Genomic DNA, 22,476 nt, shown 5'->3' with positions numbered 1-22,476 from the left:
AGCACGGAATAATAATGGCACTTGATTCCTGTGCCGCATAAATGCACCTATCCACTTGTTTACGGCTTCGGATAGTTATGAGAGTGCCGTTGCTCCCGCATTTAGAAGACGTTCTTTACGAAGTTTGCCATGTACTGTTTATAGACATGTCTATAGATATGTTATGAACTGCATAATGGCACTTATCGCCCGAATAGTAGCGGCTATGACGCTTGTTTTACAGTCATTAGTAAACTGCACGTCAATTGCTTTAAGGATCGAGTGGGTTACATTTAAGGGCAGGGTTACCAGCAATCTGTGGTAACGGACATGAAAGTGAGTTGCGCCCGCTTTGGAGAAGAAAAAAACTGACTACTTTGTCGTGTATTTTTGTGAACATGTCTTGGACCCACGATGCTTTATGAAACGGCATTAAGTATCATATTATCTTATTTTTACTGATCTCACGAGCTGTCTTCATAGATCATTCCTCAAAATTGTACATGTCACTAGATGATTCTCTTTTTGAGAAAGCATTTTAGCAATGATCTCTACCTACTTACTCGGAATGCGAAGAATAAAAACAAGAAAACTACTACACCGGTGATATAGTCAAACTGGGCAAAGCAATCGGCCGCTCTCAAGAAGCAGTTCGATAAGGAAAAGTAATTTATTCGCGAAGGTGCGCCTTTAGATGCAAAGTACATCTCCCCATTAATTCAGTGCATACAGTAAATTGCGTATTCGCTGGAATAGTGATGTTCTCTTCGTTTATTCATGTTAACAGATTAGAACATTCATCGGTGTTTAAAAAAAAAAGCTTCGTCGTAAATGTGTTATCCTATCAACCTCTCACGCATTATAAAGTCTACTGTTTCATCTTAGCAGTGCTGTCGGGACTAGGGTTAGCATCAGCTGATGGGGGCCTAACTCGGATGAGTGCTCTGCGCTGCAGAGGTCGTCGTGTGTCCAGCCGCGGAACTCTCAGACTGTGCCGAACTGCAAAAACTGCAATGCAAAACAGGTGTCTGCTCTGCCGCTGCGAATGGCTGACACCCAGCGCGCCTTCCACAACGCTGCACGGGGCTGATGAAGTGACGCACAGGCATCATGCACACGTACGCACATATAAACACAAAAAAACAACCGCGCGCATAAGCAGCTCCCATTCATGCACAGAAGCACCTTGGCAAGTGTACTTTAACTCATGAGATCGATTCCTACCTCCGACACCGAAAGAAATAAGCATTTTCCAGAAGACTGCAAAAGGACACCCGCGCATAACTCCAGGCGGAAATCCGAGGCTGGCATCGATTTAAGAAATGAAATTTACATTCTCGTTTGTTCAAGTAGCTCCTCAAGGAAATCAAACGTGAGTTCAGAAACTAGACAAACATGAAAACAGACAGCAGGGTTGGATTCTAAATAGGCAAGACCTGGCACAGAAAACATGCTGCACTCCGCGACGTAATGCAGAGAGACGGAGCAGTATAGGTCCCAAAAGAAACCTAAACTAAGAGGACAGTCTCTGTATCGAACATCCATAGCTCCGTTGAACCGGCATCCAGAAGGACATCAAGCGGGCCTGGCTGCTCGCTCCACTCTCCGATGGGACCGTTGCTCAGACCTGCTTGGGATCGATTTCGTTAATAATTTCGTACGGAGCTGGAGGATCTGGGAACAAAATTAGCTAAAGCATTTCTACAAGTGCGCCACTGAGTTTATGAGGCAGGCGCTTTCAGAGGTTCAAAGAATGAAGGGGAAACAAACGAAAGGGAAGGCATAGAAGGGGCTCTAAGTTTCGATGGAGTTATCATTTAGTTAGCTTTTCGGTTACATGAACGGTGCCATTCCCATAAATCTATTCTGGCTTATAGTTATGGCGTCGATAATGGCAGCGTTTGGCATAGGGGACCAACACAGGTATTGATTCGTACGGTAGAGGGAATCTGATCATGACTGACAAACTCCCGACTTTAACTCGTTAATGGCACGGCAGCACGCAACACAGCCGCATTAATCTAATTCCTATCACTACTGGGTACTGCCTTTAAAATCGTGCCCTTAAACTAGACACGCCAAACTTTCCACTGAACCGGTTACCAGGGCCACTTGCTAGATGTATTAATAAGACACGAGTTGAGTCAGCAGCAAAGGCTGAGAAGAAGCGCCATACCAAGATGCCGAAAAGCAGCAGCGCGAATCATATTGTGTCAGAAACTGCTGTCACACTACACTGGACTGTTTGTTGTGTTGGAGTGCATAAGTGACCTTAATTACGTTATATCACGCCTAACTGCTAGTGGTCGGCGGTCACGCCAGTCTCAGGTGGTGCATGTAGCCCGACTCACGTGATTTCATCCGAGGCGTTCTATTTAACTCGCCCGAGGAGTTTCGTCTGCGAGGAGGGAAATGTCACGCGCTTTCACAGAACATCGACGGAAGAAGCAGAAGATGGACGGTAGGACTGACCGGTAGAGTAAAAGGAAGAGAGAGGGCTGAAGGACGCTTGTAGGTCTCGTCGCCGTCCTGCTTCTATCGATCCCCCTCTGTGAATAAACCCCCGTGCGTGCTAAGCACGTAACAATATAAAGAAAGCGAGGTGGAATATCCATAGCGCAATTTGGTATCGGCTAAAAGCTAGATTTTCCCTGAGTCTTCTATCTTGAGAAGATTTTATAAAAGCCGCGCTAAGCCCGATTTCAATCCAGAGATAAACCTTTTAAAGAAAATAGCTTTTCGGCGCACACCGCCGAAAAATCTGCGTATCTCAATCTTAATCTAAGGGGACATTTTTAGTACACCGACTCAAGCTTTTTGACAAAAATTTTGAATACTGTATATTATACGGTAGCGTAATGGAAATGATGAATTTAATGTTTCATTCTTTCGATGAGCAGCAAAACCTTTCTTTCGAAGTTTTTCAATCGCTCGCATACAGTATTTAAGGCTGCCATAGAAAACCAATGGAAAAGTTTTTGAGGGTAGCAAGACGCTAGCAGCAGAACAATGCAAGCCTGCATAGGGACGATCTGCGGATATATCGATTGTTATAGTGAAATCTTCCAACACGTAAAAAGTAGCGTTCATAAACTCTTTCCCATCGAAAAATCTTTTTGCCCAGGATTGCTGGGTATGTCATCACTTTAAACTGCCTTTAATGCGCTTTATTTGTTCAGTTTCATACTTTCAGGCGAGTTCAAGCGAGAAGCCAAAACACTGGTACAGACCGGGTGTCTTTCGAGCGTCAGTGCGTGAGGCACTCCCCACGTTAACGTCATCCTGCACGCGTTTTCGACATTTGAAAGCCACGCTAATTTTTGAAATAATGTTTTAGCTGTGTACAAAGAAAAGCAGGCAGGCACCTCAGAGGCACCTGAGAAGCACAGAAATGCTGCGCGTCAGATCATAATTTATGCATGAAATATAAATGCCAAAAAAAAACGAAATATCGGATGTTGGTACAGGTTTGACCTACAACATGCCTTTGCCATACTGCTTGCAGAATACTCCGCATAAAGGGAGTATTTTAAGTCCGGCAAAGAAAAAAAAACAGGTGAATATAGCTACTCACAATCTGGTATAAAATGTGACCCGACAAAAAACCGAAATACAGAACTTCTTGCATGACAACCCGACTAGTATCCGGGTTTCAGTTTAGAAAATGCCGCTGCATTTTGCCCTGAAATTGCGAAATAAAATATAACCTGAAAAATAATGTCCCTTTATACAGTGACAGAGTGATAGGAAAAGATACCATAGGATACCGTATATTCCTAAGCGAACCGAACCATAATCAAGTCTTACCCGGACGAGCTGAGAAATTTGTTGAGTATGCAGGCCGGGGCTAAGACAAAAAAAGAGCGCTGAAAAGAATCGAGAGCAATATTTCTCTCGCAGTTAACCTCACTTAATGGTGCTTGTGATGGCTTTGGTGATGATGATGGTGGTGATAAAGTACCACTCGGGAATATTATATGGTTGCCAACTACCAAATGGGACGCCCTGCTTCTGACTGTTCTTCAGTCAGAACGTGTGAGCGGCACTACGCAGTAAATGTCTCACTTCTAGATGGACACATCGACCATACCGTGAGGGAAGGGAGGAATATAGGACTGAAAGAAAAGAGAGAGAAAGAGGTGCCGTGGTGGATTGCTCTGGAATAATTTCGAACCCCTGAGGTTTCTTTAACTTGCACTGACAATGCACAGCACACAGGCGCCTTTTTCGTTTTTCCTCCACTCAAACGCGGCTGCCGCGGAGCAGCAAGCTTGAGCAATCCGTCTGGCACGAAACGCTTTGAGAAAGACGTCCCCCCACGGGGCTCCCTTTCCATTGGAGGACCCCAAGGGCCTGGCTGAGGGAGCGGAGGGGCCTCTACGTCGACGGTAATGGTCATCTTGAACTTGAACCACCGCGGCCGGGTAGAACATAAGAAGACGATGAATAGTTTATAGATCCACAGGAAAAACGTGAAAAAAAGGAACCTATACCTTTCCATTATGATTGGCTAATAGATGCTAAGTGCGTGGTAATAAAAACTAGATGACGCATTTTTTTATCAGCATGTTCCTAAGCTATTTGAAAGAACATGCACAGGTGTTTCCTCTCTTTCTTCGTTCCTTCCCACCTTCCGTCATTTCTCTCTCTTCTTTCACTCCCACCTTCCCTTACGGCGCGGTTTAGGTGTCCACCGAGAAGTCAGACAGACCTCTCATTGATTTTTTTTTAACCGGCGCAGACTCTCACGATAGGTTTTGTGTACTGAAGGCTGTGTGAAAACAAAGGAGTAATGACCGAAACGACACCGTGGGAAGTTATTAGCTTTAACATTCTTTTGTTGTTGCAAGCATGAGTGAAAGGAAGCAGGAAAGATGCCTTTCTAAGGAAAAGTTGGATTTTGTCATTTGCTATTAAGTAAAAACCTAGCTCACGCAAACACCGCGATCAAAGAAAGCTAGCGCGCCCCTTCGTGGACCGCCTCCGCATCACGCTGTCTCTTTTGTTTTCCGTGCTACTCGGCCCAGAGACTCTCTGTGCTGCCGAGGAAAGTCAGGCATTTTCTATGACAAATGCAGCTTATGCAGCCAACAAGCACTAAGGGCCCTTGTCGATTTCCTTAGGCACGCGAACATGACAGCCGGAAGATAAATAATGTGCCGCAAATTATTACCCGCGCACTGTTCGCAAGCTTCAAGCGCCCGCTCTATATAGAGTCACCTTAACTGAAACCATGCAGCTGCTTGTATGCCAGACTGAAGGCCTGTGCACGTTTATTCTTGCGAAGTTCATCATACTCGAGAGCGTTTTATGAATGACTAGGCATTGTTGACGACAAGGTGTGGGATGGTTTTTTACTATCCGTAAGTATTACCAGCGAAAAATACACCGGTAAAGCCAGCGTGATTTATTAACATGAAGCCAAACTTTCGCACTGCTGCAACGTTTTACTGGCGTGTTCTTCAGCTGCCAGTGGCTGCAAGGTCCTAATCGGAACTGTCAAACGAGAATTTATGGCTGCTGGGGTTGCAGCTGCGGAAAGGCAGGCGAAACGCCACCGGGGTTGGGCTGAAAGGCGCTCGCACTTGATGTACCCTAGCAGCTATTTATCAGAAAGCGGGGAACATCAGGAAAGGACAGTTGTGTGATGCGGAGTTTTCAGCGGAGAACAACATAGTTCGGCTTCCTGTACTTGAATACTCGCAGCTACGAACGTAACCTCTGAAGGCTATATCTTTTAAAATGCTTCCTACTTGAGCCAGTACTGTTTTATAAGTTTGAGACTGAAAATAAATTAGAATGACGCATTGTATTTCTGCTTGAGTATCAGCTGTGTGCATTACTGTACACACACGCGCTTGACTAATGTCGCGCACCTGTGCGACAAAAAACCGCCTGCTGTGCGGAAACATCAATACCACCGCCTTTCGCTGTCCACATATATTCCTGCCTCTCTAATTTACTCACGTAAATGAGAATCGCTTCATAATAAGCTGAAAAAAAGAGGGTTGCCACGCTGCAATGTGTTGAAAGAGAATAAATCAAAAGGGAGATCCCTCTTTGTCGGTCGGATGTTACAGTTTATATATAAATTTTGCAAAAAAAAAAACTGAAAAATTAGAGATTTCAGCTTAGAGGCGCTAAATTTAGTTGCGTGTTGTAGAATGCGCAGCAGCAAAACGCACACGCACGCACGCACACAGCACTAAAAAAGTCTGTCCCTGCCCAGAGTAATTAGGAGGAAGACAGATTACAGCTTGGAGGAGAGACATGTAATGCTTGGAGGCAGGCTTGTCTAGGGTAGGTGTGACCTCGTGTAAGCTTGAAACTTCGATTAATTGAAATGAAAGGCAGGCAATGAAAAAGCTTAAAAGTAAGACACAGGTTGTGTTACTGGAGACAAGTGGTTCTCTATCAGGAGCGATGACATAAATAGTATGCGAGTACACATACAAAGACGCCGACGAAAAGCACGAGCTCGGACACTTCTTTCTACTGTCGAAGAATGCAATGTCTTGTTTTAAAAGCTTAAAGTTAAGAACAAGACGGGTTAGTAAGAACATAATTAAGACGACTCTCCTTTTGGTGTTTTGTAACATGAGTTAATGAAGCTTACTAGGTCATTTTATTTCAACAGCTGACAGCTTGTTTCAAAAAAAATGTTCCTGATGTCATGGTCTGCAAAGAGTATAGAAAGCTTTGTCTTTTTTTCAGTACGCTGTTTTCTTTTCTCAGGCTTATCTAAGCAGAGCTAATCATCGCCCGCGCTCCCTCCTGGCCATCTGCATAATTAAAACCAGCATGCGCCCCGAATAACGAACACCATGAGGCGATCAGGAACTCATATGTGAAAATATCAATCGATACGGAACGGGAACCAGCCACTCGCAGGCCATGCGAGATGCGTCAGTTAGCATCTGATCACGTCTTTAGCAGTCCATTAAATATCCTAGCATCGAGGAGACGCAAAAGAAGGGAATGTTTTGTAGTGCAACCATGCCTTCCAGGAGGAAATGATACTCGAGTGAAAGGTATTCGCATCGGGTTCAGCCAAAGCCGAATCGCCATCAGAGAGAAGCTGACCTGCAGGTTTGGAGCATCGTTAGTGACGCCTCTGGGAATGCAGATGAAAAGGCACATTTTGCGTGTTTTGAGTCCGAGACGTATTTGATGATTTTCTTTTCAAAAGCTACAATCCAAAATTCGACGCTCTGTTTACAATGCCTCCGTGTGTGTGGATGCTTGTTTGCTATCTCTAAAGGAACAGCATTTAGGAAGAACGCGTCGGAATCTAACCTAACGTAACGCAAGCGGACGCGGTTAATCCGCTCTTGGAAAGCCACTCAGAACGTCGAAAGTTATGCAGAGATTGGCTGTTGCCTAATTAATTACGCCAAAACCATTTCTAGGCGCGCCTGGCCGCCGCGGTGGCTCATTGGTTATGGCGCTCGGCTGCTGACCCGAAAGACGCGGGTTCGATCCCGGGCGCGGCGGTCGAATGTCGATGGAGGCGAAATTCTGGAGGCCCGTGTACTGTGCGATGTCAGTGCACGTTAAAGAGCCCCAGGTGGTCGAAACTTCCAGAGCCCTTTACTACGGCGTCCCTCATAGACTGAGTTGCTTTGGGACGTTAAAACCCAGAAAGCAAACCAAACCATACGCTGTCTTGCGGCCCAGGCCACGAATCAGAAGAAATGTCATTGAACGTTCGTTTTATTTACAGATTCTTGGCTTCTTTAAATAAATTGCTAGTAATGCCGAAGTTCACAGAATTGCAGCCCTACATTCCAGCACTAAAGAGGCATGCTTGATGCTTTTCTGCACCCCATGTAAACTTCGCATGCAGCCGCGCAAGTGGACTTCGTTTCCAGAATTCTCTAACTTTCCAAATGAAATCACGCAGATGTCTGAAACGTGATACACTTAAAATAGATTTTGTTTAATACAGAGGAAGTTTGTTACGTCGCGCTCTTACTGTGGCTATGTACTAAGCATTTTGTTTCTCTGAACACGTTTGCTTTCGGCCATTGCATAAGCTACGGATGCAAAAACAACTAGGCCATCACGGTGATACCTTGCTCATTCGGTTGAAGATCTGCAAGAAGAAAGTGATACGTTTTACTTCGGGCCCAATGGGGTTCTTTTCAAACTGGAGGATAGGCACGTATACATTCTAAATAACACCTGCGACTGTGTGGTCCGCCGTACGTCGGTCGTAGTAGGGGTCATTATTTAGGACCTACAAATAAAAGCTCGCAATTCTCGGCAAACGTTCTTGTAACCGTGTTTCAATTTCATACGATTCTCTGCGCACTTAATCTTCGCAGTATGCACAAGTCAACTGCACGTGTCTGAATCGCTGCAAAAGATAATGACAACGACATATTTTTACAAGCATGGGAGGAAAAGAACTCGGCGAACACAAACAAAATGATTCCATTTAAAACACTGCTGTTGTGACTTTTACGCGGGAGCGTTCGTTTCACCATGTCCGACTTTTTTGCCGCAACATGCATGCGTTCATCTGCCTTTCATTCATTAACAGCACCGGCTTGCCCTCCTCTCATCAAGAACGCCGACGGTGCGACACTGCAGATTGCGGCTGGCCCTTTTGCTGAAGGAGACACCGTAAGGCTGATCTGCGAAGTAGAGACATGTAAGTTATCCGAGTGAAACCGGGTGAAGTTTCTTCGCATTTCTTTCTTGACCTACTGCGACGCCTCTATAAAGACCACGCGTATCCCTCTAAGCGCTCCTGTAGTTGTATAGGCCGCGGAGCCGCAGCATCTCACTCTGTATAAACAATGTAATACAGTATGCTCATTCAACAGCACTTTCGCCACCTCAAAATATGCTTCTACGATATTCTAAATTTCTTTGCAAGGAACAGTTTTCCGCATTAAAAGATCCATCGGGAACAAATTTCAATCTCGGGGGGCAGGGAATAAAAACTACATACACTCTGCCAGAAAACAATGATCAGAGCCCTCCATTGCGGCGTTACATTCTATGTGGCGCCACGGAACGTTACCCTACACACCACACCACACCACACCACACCACACCACACCACACCACACCACACCACACCACACCACACCACACCACACCACACCACACCACACCACACCACACCACACCACACCACACCACACCACACCACACCACACCACACCACACCACACCACACCACACCACACCACACCACACCACACCACACCACACCACACCACACCACACACCACACCACACCACACACCACACCACACCACACACCACACCACACACCACACCACACCACACACCACACCACACCACACCATACCATACAGCCATTTGCAATTGGTGATTTAGTCCTTAATGCCAACACCTATTATTAACCCATGGCCCCTCTTGTGTGGCGCATTTTTCTATCGCGGTAAAACAAGGTTCATGCCACAAACGACCTCTCTGTGGAATCCGGGATATCGGTCCTCGCGCACGCGAGTATTATTTTTAAAAAAAATTAAAGGGGGCACTTCTGTCGCCGCCAGCCCGGCATCGCGTTTTCGCCTTCTTTATTCGCCCACCGCCAGAATAGAGTGGCGCCGACAATTTCCGTCCGTATCAGATCCCGACGAGGATTGTTTGCCACGAACCCGCGAGGCGTTTATTTGTTACACCCCGTTCGCAAGCCATGATTGCCCTAATCCACTGTTCTCGTGCATGATACCTTATAATGACAGTTCAGGCATCTAATTCCTTTTGGGCTTGTATTTTAGGCTCAAAACCACAGACTGATTGGCGAGTTGGTGTTGTATTAGAGACCACGTACGAGCGAACACGATCAAAGGCAGATAAAGACGCAGACAACAAAAGCGCTCACTTGGAACGTCGCACTTAGAAACACTGATTCTTTGAACATCAGTAAAATCGATAGTGCTCTTACAAACCATGCACCCGTTTTTCTAATCAAACCTGCATCTATTATCTGCCTTACAGCCTGGCTCCTATGTATAGCTAGTGTCCTGTACTCTTTCAACGAATGTTTGCAAGGCTTTCGTAGCCATGACAACACAGGGAAAAGTTCCCGTTCCTCTTATTGCCAACCTTTCTCCTGTTCTCAATTAATCTTTCATTTAGGCACTGTCTTCTCTAGCGAATGCGGTTACATCGGTCAAACCCACCTGTGTCTACATCAAAGATTAATAGAGCACAGGGGGAAGGTCGGCAATTGCAGGAACGGAACCTTTCAGTAAACACGTCCGGTGAATAACGAATGGTGTTGTTAACCTTCGTTCTAAGCGTGCAGTATACTAGCTACGCATAAAAGCCGGCATTGAAGGCAGATAATGCGTTTCATTAGAAAAGCAGCTGCATCACATGTCAGCGCACTGGTGCACTCAATTTCACAGAGAATCGATTTCACTGATGTTCAAAGAATCAATGTTTCTAAGTGCGGATACCTGATGCGAGCATTTTCGGTCGCATCATGTCATGAAGGAAGGTGTATATATCATGCATTTGTGTCACACAAAGGATTAGTTCGAAGTGAGCGCTTGCGTTGTCTGCGCCTTCCTCTGTCTCCGTTCGTTTGAGCTCTAACGTAGTCTGCTATATTTGAGGGCCGGCATTAGATGTGCTTGTTCGAGACAGTACCTGGCACCTAATCAGGTCTTTGCTGCATTGGGAATATTAACTAAATTCCACCACTGAGCAGCAGTCCTCTAGGAGAAGAAAGCTTGTTCCCGAACGGATCGTGAAAAGAGCAGTAACTCATAGTAAACTGGGAGACGACTGCAATTAAAGCTTTTCCATTGAAATCCCAACGTTTCGGAGCCCCCTCGGCTCCTTCTTCAGGGGTGACAGGGCTCTGTTGGCTTGCGCCTTGAGGTGCATGGTTTGGAGGGGGGGTGGGGGGGGAGGATGCGAAGGGAGTCGACTTGGGATCTTGAGGACTGAAGTTCTGCGCATACAGAGGGGACAGGCTGCCCCTTGTGCAGCTGACAATTTTTTGAGCTTTTTCGGTATGCCAGCATTCGAGTAATTCCAGCTTTTCCGGTAATTGTTGTCAGGTTCTGAGGTTGGTAGTTCCTTCCAGGTTGATTCTGGTCGGCGCCTTCGCAATCTTCGGCTACCGGGCTGCGTTCTCTCTCGAATTACACGAGAGGTTTTGTTTCTGACGATGAAATAGCGGTTGGAATGGCGGCGCTTCACCTCTAACAAGCAACTTCAGGACACTATCACGGCGTGACTCCAAACAAAGGCTGCAGCGTTCATTGCAGAGTACGTTGCCAAGGTTGTCCACCACAGGGAAGAGCATCAAATGGCATGGTGATTGTGGTGAGGAGTAGGTCGCAGCTGTAATCTGTTACTGTGAGTAAACTGTGGTTCATATTCATTATGGTGTTTGTTCGCAACGATACTAGAAGATCAAAATGTAAATATTCTTTTTACGCTACATACCGACTTTCCACGTCCCTCTGTCCGTGCCAGCAATGACGCAACACTTCCGTAAATTCTCGTGTCTTCTGAGCTGTGCCGCACTACTTCCGGAGTCTTAATGTTGAGTATACCCGCTCCACGTCCGTACAGGCGACCACGACCTGACGCTGACCTGGTACCACGACGGCGTGAAACTCAGAACGGCACACGGCACAGTGGCGACATCCCGGGGTGGCTGGAAGAGCCTCGTCACTTTGGGACCACTGCGTCGCGGCCACCTCCACTCGAACCTGACCTGCGCAGCAGCCAGCGATGTCTCCTTCCCTGCATCAGTGACGGTGCTCGTCGACATGTTTCGTAAGAGTGCCCAAAGAATCTGTGCGTTCCCGCACGCGTACTTAGATACATGTATGACCTCATGCGCGTTGGAACACAAGACACGTGCCAGGCCACATTTTACTAAATTGTCCAAAATTCTACAAAATGTTGAGTTAGATCTTTTTCGTTTATTTTTGTTCGAAGTATTTCTTAAGGACATAACTTCCTGGAGATATCTTCACGAGAGAAGAAGTAAATCTGAATTTGTTCATAAGTGTGAACTCAGCGTTCTCTTCAAGAGACGTCGTGCCTCTGCTACGATTGTTACTGTGACCAAAGAAGCGGCCAGTCTAATAAAGCTCCATCTATTTCAGTCATAGAATGACTGACCTTTTATAAAATGGCTTAGCATAAAGATAGCTGCGGCTTCGACAGCAGCCTTTGCTACTACAACCATAGCAAAGCTGCATCGAGCCTTATTTTGATGAATAAAGCATAAAGAAAGAAAAGCCGAGAAAATTATGAATTCTAAATGGCGGCAGCGTGCGGTGTTATGGTTTGCTTTCAGGATTGTCTCGTGTCACTGCTGACGTTCTCCTTGACCGGCGGGCCATATTTACATCCCTAATACTAAAACCGCTTACGATCTCGAGTGCTGCAAGACGCAGCTGTCGTACAGGCTATTTTTCTCGTCGGCTATTCTTTTCTCTAGCCAAGTATGGCCTGACTTGCGCGGGTTTTTCAGCGCTTCAGCTTCACCTCTCAGACAGGAAGAAGGTTTGTTCATAAGGAGTTTCTAAATGGGAATACAAACGCTCATAATGAAAATAGAAATGTAAAGTGCAGGTAACTGCCAGCAGAAAGGCAGAGTTCCATTAACGCGCAGAAAACAGGGGAGAGAGAGATTATAGAAACAGGGGAGATAGATTCGAAATTTCAAGCGTCGTGGAAACAGGGAAAAAATGGGGAAAAAGGGGGGGGGGGGGGGGGGGGGAGGGCTCAAAAAACGCTAAAAGGCTCAAAATGTAAAATTTTCAAGAAATGACAGAGCACAAGCCGTTGCACAGTGTAAATAGAACGTTTCCTGAAACTCTTGAAAACAAAAAAAAACTATAAAAAGAACAAGCGACGGGATGGCAATTGCAGCCGTTCATGCGACCTTGTGAAGGGCGGCGCTTTCTACCTCCCCTTATGCCTAGGTCACCTATGTAATTATTATCACACTCAACATTGCGATGTCTTCCTGGCCTTCATTATCCACCTTGTGTGTCCTCTTCAGTGAATTGCGAAAGCCACAGGAATTAACTCTCGTCACAACGGATTAAGAAAAAGCAGCACTTTTCAATTAATTGCAACTGTATAATTACTGTTCGCACGCGAGCACAGGGGGCACTTTTTGAGACAAAGCAGTATTGGAAGACACAATGAGTCTTCATTTACTCTGCATACGAAGGAGATGAACAGAAAATTTGACAGATATTTTTGTTATCTCCTTTTCTCTTGCACGTGACCTCTGCGTGAATGGAAAGCGCTATTGTCACCGGCCGATAAATAGGTTTTGAAATTCATATTTTTCTTCGTCAATTTTTTTGCCGCTTCAGAAAGTTCATATCGTTACTCTTCCCTTAAAGTTCCTCTTTTTCCCTTTCATTTGCTGCAAATAAGGAAAAAGGTTTAGAAAACTGTCCTTGTCCTTGATTGCCTCTTCCCAAAAAACTGGTATTTCCCATTGACTCCTCGAAAGAGCCTCTCGCTTGCATCACCCACCTTTCAGTTTCAATTACGCTCCTACTTTTCGCTTTATACATAGCAGCACAACAAAATTTCACTAATCGTGCGATCACTAAGCTTCTCTTTCATAAACTGCGCCTTTATCTCTCGTAACTGTTTTGCATAAAATACAGTTTTTCTTCCTGGTGGGAGCATAGCAGCTTAATGCCTTGAAGTCCCACAAATTAACTCGAGATGCTGAGAGGCAGCTCAGCTTACGCAGCACGTTATTTTGTTCTTAAAGGGAAACTGCATAGGTTTTAGAAATGAACGAGCTCAAGAGGGTCGAATGTGTGTAACTTGAAGGTAAAGCATGCGAATTATTTTTGGGCTAGCGCTTGAAATAGTGAAGTAATTGCCGATTAAAATCCGGGTGCCCTTCAAGCTTCTCCGCAGCGCACAACGCCAAGTGGGGGGCGCATGATGACGTCTTCGAAGGTATCGGTACATTTCCAACGCACAAACGCCTGCTTTGAAGGAATAAAACCAACGCCACCGAAGGCGAACCCTGCCGAGAGTTGTTTGGCAACGTCTAACGCGTCAGGGCATGGTGTGGCTGACGACCGCGGTAAGTTGAAATAATACCTTCCCTGACGTCACGCTGAGTTTTCCTGCACTCCTCAAGTGCACTGAGGAGAAGCGCAATTTTCAATCGTCGATTACGTCACTATTTTAAATGCTAGTGCAAAAACACTTGGCATGCTTTACCTACAGCCTACATAGATTTTAATCCTTGAATATCGCAAAATTCTCAAAAAAAGTGATGCAGCTGCCCTTTAAATGCAATCACGCCGCCTGCACATGAACAAATAAAGAGGCACTCTGGGTTCATAAAGTGATAACTGCCAGCATGGTTTACAACGGACAAGAAGTGATTCGGATTAAAAGTCCGGAATATGTTCCGTTTAGTTCTGTTCGCACCTTTCAAGCTAGGTAGCGGTACCCGAATTAAAATAAACTTAGGTCTCCCAAACACAAGCATGACTTTAATATGTGAAAGGGTCGTGGTATCGCAAACTTTACCAGCCATGAGGAATGCAAATCTGCTCGCCAAAGCTATGACATCGCGCTGAAACACCAGCACTCTAATTAGCTTCGCGAACTCTTGAGTACAGGATTGATGATCTTTGCACAAACAATGACAATGGTGACGGCGATCCCTGGCTTTCCCCCGCAGTGGCACCCACAGCCGTGACTATATGGAGCTGGCCTCTGCAGAAGATGAATGTATTTCATTCGGTGGCATTCACCGAGGCATTACCCTCACTACCAACAAGGACTACACCGTTTGAGTCGGGTCCCTTGGCGGTAGGCGCTGAGGATCGAAACGGGGCTGCGGCTTTGGCTTCGGTCGATGCGTCCGAACTGTCGTCCGCATCGAGAAGCTTCGAGTGCGAGGCCAGCGGAAGCCGACCTGCTGCAAACATCACGTGGTTTCTCGACGGGAGACCCGTGGAGCTGGCGTTCAGCCGCAGCGTGACGCAGGGCAACATGACGACCAGCATGCTCTTCGTGCCTCCAACAGTGCAGTCTGGGAGGCTGTTGGAATGCCGTGCTACCAACGGAAACCTGCCTGAGAACCTTGGGATGATGAGCCACTTCCTCAAAATGGACACGTCACGTGAGTGACAGCTTAAAGGCACAGATGCAAGAGCTTAAGCTATCACTCCAGGAATGTCAGTTATTACCATGAATTCGGGAAAGCGCCTAGCCAGTGTCGCCAAGCCTAGGCGCCAATCACATTCTCCTCTGCAGCCACTCGGCTATATTCTTTGTTATATCACGGATTATACCAACGGGCTACTTTTTAATGTATAAAGAAATGCGGTACGTAGCGGCAGCGAAGGGGACTACAAGTGTTTATTCCGAACTCCTGGTAATGTTGAGTCTGTAATTCTACAGCGTTTTTATAACGCCCAAGACATGTATTCTGTGCACCGCACGCCTAAGTGCAACGTTCAAGAAAGGGTATTTTGAACAAACAGCCTCGAAGCTACTAAATGCTGATAGGGTTTACGACCTTTCCTTATTGAGCTTCTAATTATCTGAAAATAACCTGGACTTGTAAACACTCACTCTGCTATTAGTAGTGAAAAACAACGCTTCGGGTACTCCTCAGGAAGCATGCAACACTTGTCATCCGAAGCTATTGTTTAATTACCAAGGAAAATATTCCGCCCAAAATGGAGCTTAAATCTAAGTAAAAACGAGGATACATTAAAAAGAACAGAGAATGGAAGTGCTCGTAGACGGATTAGTGGATTCGTAGCTTTGAGCTGCGTATTACGCCTCATGTGAAGGAGGAGTTTAACATATGGTGCATGGTTGCCTGTGTAACGTCTTTCTCTGCGGAATATATGCACATTTTCTGTTTCATTAACTTCATTTACAGTCACCACTAACGTTATGAGAAACATGCGAGCGCGTCTTAGACGCCGCGGCGCATATTCCTGTTAAATATTGTGGCCCGCTGCTAATATGCCGTATACCATGAGTTCCATAACTGACTCGGATGCCCGGAATTTTCGCGGACCTCCTGAGTGGTCAAATCTACAAAAATCACGCTAAGCGTCTGCAACAAAACGACGCAATGCCGTGCAGACAAGACGGAGGTGAGCGTGCGGCTTGGTGCGGGTCTCAACGCGAGCGACATCGCCGAAGGAGCTGACGTGTACATGGAGTGCTCGGTACTGGCCGCTTCCAAGATCACCGAGGTCTCCTGGCGCCGCGATGGACACCCGGTGAAGGGACTCACGGGCGACTCGGGTGAGGCGCTCGTAACCTCGCGCTACCTGGTCATCCGAGGGGTGAACGTTACTCACTCCGGCCGCTACACGTGTCGGGCCACCAGCGCGGACGGAGAGACGACGGAGAGCACGCCGCTAGAGCTCCGTGTGAGACGTGAGTGCGAAATAATTTCGAGGGCAGTGGGCTCATGTCATCTACGCTTATAATATCGGGTGGCTAATACTCGTCCCTGATATCTATACAAAAAAATTAACTGTTGACATCACTTGAATGCTTCCTTGGCTAAGTGTGTGTTGGGCTTGTCGGACACTAAGTGACTGGAAAGCGCTCACGGTTATTCGGTTGATTATCTGAAATGTGCTAATTGCATTTTATATATTAACTTTAGGCTGCCTTTAATGATAGCAGTTTTTAGGACTGTATTGATTACACACTAATTCAGTTTGCATAACTTGCCAAAGTGCAAAAATTCTTGAAATATCGATCAGTCTATACCCTTCTCTTTCAACCTAATTCTGGTAGAAGACACTCAGCGAGTGCGGAATCTCAGCACAGGCTACGAAAATCATGGAAGTGATTAAAGAATGGCTGATGATCTTTTCCACTTGGGGAATCTCTGTAGATAACCTTAGTTTAGAATCAACACAGTTTTCAAGATCGCGATAGCAACGCGCAGTGTGAAGAGAACAGTTCAAAAATTCATAAAGAAATTTCCGCTAATTAGCCGCATAACCACGATTATTATCAGGTTGTTATGTTGCCGCCAACCCCTACACACATTTAGTTAACGGAGCATCCACGTGACCATCAGTCTTTATATATATATATATATATATATATATATATATATATATATATATATATATATATATATATATATATATATATATATATATATATATATATATATATATATATATATATATATATATATATATAGCAGCAGTAAAGGGTAAGCAGAATCACCCGGCATGCACCGCACGAGGTGTCCCTGTTTTGGTGCAATATACCTTCTGAATGGTGAAATGTATTCTAGAGCTTGCACGTTGATTATGCTTTCACTTTTGCGCCTCTATTTCGTGGCAACACTTTTGCGACCAGAGTGCAACGCGCACTGGTACAGGGCTGAATATCCATGCTCTCTTGGACGATAGCAATCAATGCCGCCCATACCTTAAGTCCGCATGGTGCGTAGGTGGCAGCGCGCAGCGTACTCTGCACACATGGCCATGTATATAGGAGCGACGCACCAAGCGGCAAGGTGAAAAAAAATACAGGAATTGGCAAGGAAACGATAGAGCGTCACTCAGTCATACAGAGTCCTCTAACAACAGTGGTGGCGTTTTAAAAGGGGCAAAACACAAAACACGCCTCTATACTGCGCGATATCAGCGCACGCTAAAAACACCAGGGGGACCGAATTATTCCGAAGCCTCCTATTACGCCACCTCTTTCTCTTTTCCTCCTTTCACTCCCTCCATCCTTTATGGCGCGGGTAAGGAGAAGTAAGGCAATTGCTACGCCTTTCTTTCCCTTAAAGGCTTTTTTTCTTTTTTTTTTCCTTAGACCCGTATGCATTCGGGCGGCAATCTTTTCCACTCCAACTAAAGCCCTTTCACAAGTTCATCCAGTTGCTACCTCCACTAATGGGTTTCATATTACTGATAGTAATGTGGTTTATGTTCTGGCTAGGTTCTGTTCCCTACCCAAGGTAATTTGTAGGATGCACCTGATTCTTCAGAGCGATCAGATGTTCGCCCTGTCTAAGACAGCTGTAATTCAACTGTCTTTTCCTCCGGACCCAAGGCCCTCAAATAGATACTCCGAGTTCACCGGAATAATTTGTCGGCCAGAAACCCAACTATACTGCATCTGCCTTAAGCAGTTTGAGCCAGTCTTTTCTAATTGACGGTCTTTCACAGTCTGATGCAGTTCGATCTATATCACACTCTTTAGATAGCAAGGCTCGTTAGGCCTCCTCTCCTCTCCAGGAAACGCAGCGAGAACGGTGCTGAAGAGTGCTATCTAAGCTTCGGCCTAGCTGTACAACGTCTTCATGTCGGCGTCGGTACAGAGAGAGAGCAAACCTTTATTAATCAAATATAGAGGATGAGCCGGCGCAGGCAGTGAATGCCGGCATCTTCTTGGTCCGCGTCCCTTGTCCGGGATGCCTCAGGATCCCGCCGCCTCGCGAGCTTAGCGTGCGAGGGCAACTTGCGCCGTCGCACTCGACCACTCGAGGAGGAAGGTCTCCCAGGCCTCTTTAGTGGGCTTGGAGTGTGGAGGGAAGTGGGGACTGTGTTGACAGGCTCAGCAAATGTGGGACAGAAAACAGAGCTCGTCACAGTGTGGGCGCAAAGCATTCACTTCCGGGTCATAGCGAGCAGCCATTGCGGAACACCAGTAGGTGTTCTTCTGTAGCTGTCGCAAAATGCGTTCGTCTGCATTCGACAGCCCTTTAGTCGTGGGAGGGAACTGGCACTGCCTGTTTTTGCAATCGTCGATAATTCCTCGAAACCGCAGAAGCGGTCGGCTAGGCTCATCGGCTGGGGAGGACGCGGAAATAGGTGCCCGGAGGATAAGTGCTCGGGCAGCCGCATTCGGTAATCATGCTACCGGAACAGACGCCCGGCTTTTTATTGCGCAGCAGTGAGACCTGGAGCGAATTTCAGGTGCTGAAAGATATTCGAAAGGTCTCTTGGTTAACACGGATGACCAATCCTATTATCTACTATGTAGTGCCAGCGCAAAATTGATGTCGCGAAGCGCGGCCGCAGAAAGTGGGTAAATATTTTGCGTGTATTCCCAAGAGGGTATTTCTTGCAAGAAGCAATAATTCAGAATGGTTTCCTGGCCTTCATTGCATACTGACATCACACAACTCTGATGAAATGTTCCCTATGAGGATTCCCATAATATCTATGCTTTTCGGATAAACAGAACACGCATGCTGATAAGTCGAAATACATACGGACTCCACACGATATGATATGCATCATGTGAAAATTGCATTCAAACCATAAAAAAATAATAGCAAAGCCAACGGAATCTTATACATTTTTCATGTGATACAAACATCGTCATTGTGTACTGCATCGATGGGTTTGAGGCTTGGGCATCCGCCCCATATGCGATAGATGCGGGGTTTCATTCACAAGCCCGCCGCGTTCCGAGCAGCTTTTCAACGCGTACAAGCTTTCTCTTGTCCTGGTGGTCAACTTCTCTGGGTGAGGTGCTCAGAAAAAGCGTCCTCTGACCCAAGCTTGAGCACCGAAGAAACACGTTTGCCATCGTCCTGTTTGACCTTGCTGGCATCAACGAATTAAAACCAAATTATAATTTTCTAAGCACACCATAAAGGTCTCTTGAAAAGAATGTCCCAGTGGTGTTAGAATTACTGGGGCTCACACAGTCTGCTATTTGCAGACTCCCCTCGATGCATAGCGACACGGGACAAGGTCTTGGCCGCGACACCCGGTGAGCCTCTGAACGTGACCTGCGACGTGACAGCGGATCCCAGCGAAGGTCTGCGTTACTTCTGGGTCGCTGAAGACAACGCTGGAAAGAGGACCCGCATGCGACTGGGAGCTGCGTTGGCCGATCACGGTGACGGAGAGGATGCTGATCAAGAGCGGCCCTCGGAACTGGATTCGGACCGGCTGGAAGTCTTGATGGACACGTACCTCTTCCACACAACGCTGCTCTGCTGGGCGAGGAACTCAATGGGCGTGCAGCGAGACCCCTGCCGCTTTCGCTTTCAGCTGAGACGTAAGGACTTCAACTCGTTTGTTTAATGGGAAAGAAATATATACAATGCAGTCCATTGGAGGAGCAGGCAGAGAGCTAAGGAAAGGAAATCGTTAAGGGTAAAGGTAGGGGACACGGAAATCGCAAAATAGGTTAGGGAGCAAGACGCTAGTTAATACTGAAGCTAAAACCAAGTGAGAAATTGTAATTGGGCAGGGCGTGTAATGGGTACAGCTGATAACAGATGCTTTTTAATATAATCGTGTTGATTTAAGAGCAGGAGACGGTGGACAGTGAGGTGGGAAGAGAAGATAAGGAACAGAGCTTATTGCAGATCAGTAGGAGATGCCTTTTTCCTTCGGGAGTTTTTCTAACCTGATGATGATTATTAATATAGGATATAGACGTGAGCCGCATTATAGGCGTACTGTCTCCGGGAAACCACAGTTCACGTAGAGACTCGCCGAAACACCTTCATCCGAATCATGGTCGGCCCAGAAAGCGGTACCTATAAAACTACGCTTTTCCTAACCTCAGTTCAGTACTCCGTACTCTGCCGCCCGCTACACACACAGAAATAGCGTGCATAAAAAAAAAAAAAACCTGCGATCGTGGAATGATTCTATACTATGTTTTATATAATACTGGCTGCAGATATCCAGCGTCAAAATTAAGCGCTGCTTTAGCAGGATGCTTGCGTATAAATTTTTACTATACCCGAACCGGTTAACGGAGGTGATTGTATTGCAATCGCGGCAATTTAATATATAGAGCGCGCTATCAGACGTAGCTATCGAGAATAATAGTTTTAAATTCTCCCTCAACCTCACCTCCTTTCTTTTTCATGTTTTCAACATCGCAGATGAGCGCTTCTCCAGCCTCGACTGCACGGTTGGCAACTACACGGACACGTCTTTCTCCCTGACGTGCGCTTCCCGCCGTCGAGGACAGGCCGGAAGGGTCGTCCTTGGAGCACCGCTGCCTCGCCTTCACGTGCAACTATACGACGCGACAGCTGGCAATCGCTCTGTGCGAAGCTTCTGGGCCGACGCGGGTGGCGACGGCTACGAAAATCCAGTGTTCCTAACTGGCCTCAGACCGGCCAACGACTACCTGGTGGTTGCTAGGCTCGAACACGAGATGGCCGTATTCGCAACCTACGCTAGGACGTGGGCGCCGGCCCAGACGCTCCGGGAACGCACAGGTACTTTTTTTCGGTGAACGCTACATTTGTTTTAGAAAGAGCAGTGGGTGTTCTCCAACCTGCATTTAGCCCAATGAATATTTTGTACAGCGCATAAACAGTAGTTCTTGGTAGGGTATTGTTTCGAGCTCTTAAAGCCCAAGCCTCATAAATAAAAATATTCAGTGTCGAAACCTATTCGTTAATGGTAGTGGCACACGTTTCTCAAAAGGGGTCAGTTCTACGTTTGACACTCATTATCATTTAGGCCTTTCATCATCATCATTAGGCATTAGGTAATGATTTGGGCCTTTGATGTGTACATCACTTTATTGTACTCTCAGAAGGCCTTTGTCGCCGACTGTAACGCCTACGTATATTAAATAAGTTCCATAGAGTACGCTGTGGCCACTAGCCTCCGCCACATATTTCTCAATGTCCGAAACTAATGGTTCATGTATCCTAAAACGCTCTTATTTGGCTTTCTTGTGAGCGCACATATCTTGTCTACTTCATATTCCTGCATCGTGTGCCTTCATTGCGGCTTCTCCCTTACGGGGCAGCACTTCCGAAGATCTCGCTTTGAACGTTATTTTAAGACCTGTTGTACGCAACAGCAGTCGTCCTTTTATTTATTTAATGGTTTTGTTGTCTCAGTCTTTAATTTCATAGTACAGCCAATCATGCTTCTTACTACTGTGTTCGAACTTCGTTGCAGCAAAGGGAGACCCTGACAACACCAAGCAACCTGTGGTGAACACGATCGTGGTCCTCATCTGTGTTGCGTCAGCCGCCACGTTAGGCTTAGCTGCAGTCGGCTCAGCGTTATGGTTTAAGTGCCACAGCAGAAAATCGCGGCAACGCAGTGCCGCGGCGGCCCGCAAGCACGCCGAACACAAGTCATACATCGCCTCGGACACTCCGTGGAGCTGATACTTCGGGCAGAGCAGTACGCGCGCTTATCAAGCGCCTTCCTGCCTCTTCCTGCGTAAGCTGTGGCAAACTGGTTCCCGTGCTCATACAGTGCTACCTTGTGCCTCACCTACCCATAGCGAGAACAAATGTGCTTTTTACTTGCGCGTTCATGTGCCTGCAATGTTCAGTAGTGTTTGAAATGCATATGAAAAGTCAGTTTCTGTAATGGCAATTTATATGATTCCAATCATGAAAAACAAACACATACCATGACACTCTTGATGTACAACAAACGCAAGACATTGCAATAAATACATTCCATGATAATACCTTCTTCTACCGGAAGGCAAACTATTTCTTGTGTACACCATTGACTGATTGTAAAAGTACAG

General features: G+C 46.2%; 1 protein-coding gene across 3 annotated transcripts in view; it reads left to right on the top strand.

The window, feature by feature from the left end:
* LOC149335766 (uncharacterized) overlaps positions 1–22,361 on the top strand; it is a 143,475-nt gene extending 121,114 nt beyond the window's left edge. For all 3 annotated transcript variants that reach the window (XM_089554549.1, XM_089554548.1, XM_089554547.1), the window contains exons 3-9: positions 8,525–8,635; positions 11,554–11,760; positions 14,669–15,112; positions 16,093–16,392; positions 19,666–20,007; positions 20,849–21,190; positions 21,888–22,361. In XM_089554549.1, the coding sequence (XP_089410675.1) occupies positions 8,525–8,635; positions 11,554–11,760; positions 14,669–15,112; positions 16,093–16,392; positions 19,666–20,007; positions 20,849–21,190; positions 21,888–22,102 (1,961 nt within the window). In that variant the 3' untranslated portion in view covers positions 22,103–22,361. The remainder of the gene's footprint in view (positions 1–8,524; positions 8,636–11,553; positions 11,761–14,668; positions 15,113–16,092; positions 16,393–19,665; positions 20,008–20,848; positions 21,191–21,887) is intronic.
* The last annotated feature ends 115 nt before the right edge of the window (positions 22,362–22,476 follow it).

This window comes from Amblyomma mixtum, chromosome 7 (genome assembly GCF_055824585.1).
Source record: "Amblyomma mixtum isolate Tamu chromosome 7, ASM5582458v1, whole genome shotgun sequence".
In the NCBI taxonomy this organism is placed as follows: domain Eukaryota; kingdom Metazoa; phylum Arthropoda; class Arachnida; order Ixodida; family Ixodidae; genus Amblyomma; species Amblyomma mixtum.
Note: the sequence above shows the minus strand (reverse complement) of the source record. Positions and strands in the feature narration are given on the sequence as shown.